General features: G+C 40.9%; 1 protein-coding gene across 1 annotated transcript; it reads right to left on the bottom strand.

The window, feature by feature from the left end:
- Nucleotides 1–252: 252 nt before the first annotated feature.
- Nucleotides 253–1,197, bottom strand: LOC118842410 (olfactory receptor 2AG1-like). Its single transcript, XM_036749935.1, has one exon. The coding sequence runs from the start codon at nucleotides 1,195–1,197 to the stop codon at nucleotides 253–255; it is 945 nt and encodes a 314-aa protein (XP_036605830.1).
- Nucleotides 1,198–1,569: the final 372 nt, after the last annotated feature.

Raw genomic sequence — 1,569 nt, 5'->3', positions numbered from 1 at the left:
CTTGGACACAAGTATTACCAGGAATTAAAAAAGTCAAATATTTTGTACCTCTCTAAAATTTCCCTTATGTTAATCCTTCTGTAAATGCCTTTAACATTCTGAATGACCTCATGTATAGAATGAAGTAGTATTGAAGAATAAAAAGGAAAATTTTGATCATGAAACATTCCAGAGAGGTGGAAATGAGTCTAGAGAGAATTTGCTAGCTACTAGCTCTCAGGTGGAAGATCAAGCAAAGGCCTGTCTAGGGTTCTATAATTTTGGTGCTGAAAGGCTTTTCCCTAGCAACTTCTTCAGGGCTCCCAGTACATCTTTGTTCCTCAGGCTATAGATCAGGGGGTTTAGGACTGGAATAATAATGGTATAGAACACAGAAAGGATATTGTCTTTCTGAGGGGTGTGGTAAGCACTGGGCAGAACATACATGAACACAGCAGCTCCATAGTAGAGCCCAACCACTGTCAGATGGGATGAACAGGTAAGGAGAGCTTTCTTTCTCCCCTGTGTTGAGGGCATGTGAAACACAGCAGTCAAAACTAGTGTATAGGAGGCAATGATAAAAGAGAGGGGGATGAAGAGGAATGTCACATCCATTGTGTATACCAAGAACTGGTACTTTGTGGTGTCAGCACACGCTAGCTTCAGCAAAGGAGGGATCTCACAGAGCAAGTGGCTTATCACCCGGGTTCTACAGAAAGGGAAGTCCATTGTGTATATGGTGTGCACAAGGGCATTCATTGATGCCAAGAGCCAGGATGTGGCTACCATGGACCAGCAAACTTTTGGTCTCATGAAGACCATATAGTTCAGGGGATGTTGAATGGCTACATAGTGGTCATATGACATGAAGGCCAACAGGGTATCTTCAGCACCTCCAAGTGTCGGTATCAGAAACATCTGAAATCCACAGCCTAAAAAAGAGATGGTGTTCTCTCCATGCAAGTAATCCACAAATGTTTTAGGAGAAATGACAGTTGAAAAGAGAAGATCTGTAACTGAGAGCTGGCTGAGCAAGAAGTACATAGGCACATGGAGCCTCTTGTCCATAGCAATCAAGATGAGGAGGAGGACATTGCTTATCACAGCCACCAGGTAGAGGAATGTGATTGTGGCACAAACCAGTCCAGGATACTTACTGTCCTGGAGGATTCCAATGAGGAAGAAACCATTCTCCAATGTGGTGTTCCAGAGTTCCATTGCACAGGCTCTTTTTTTGCTAGATCAAAACAGAGAGGTTAATACATAGAGTCAACAAATGCAGGAATGCTATAAATGTATGATGTTACATGCCACTAAAAATCAGTTGGTGGTAAGACAATGGGGGTTAGAGCCTTTCTATTGGCCAAATGGAATCATGGCAACAATTACTGAGTTTACTTTCTGATAAAAGTATATCTTCTCTAACAATTGACAAAGATGACCACCAAATTGAGCCAAGTAAAGGGTGATGAATTACTTTAAAATATGTGCATGCAACCTCCAAACAGAACTATTTTAGAGTATAAACCCATATAAAATCCATTAAACTATTTGGAATAATGTTATGGGATAATTCTTTTAGATTTTGTT

The sequence above is a fragment of the Trichosurus vulpecula genome, chromosome 3 (genome assembly GCF_011100635.1).
Source record: "Trichosurus vulpecula isolate mTriVul1 chromosome 3, mTriVul1.pri, whole genome shotgun sequence".
Lineage (NCBI taxonomy): Eukaryota > Metazoa > Chordata > Mammalia > Diprotodontia > Phalangeridae > Trichosurus > Trichosurus vulpecula.
The sequence above is the reverse complement of the archived record's forward strand: the minus strand, read 5'-3'. Positions and strand labels throughout refer to the sequence as shown.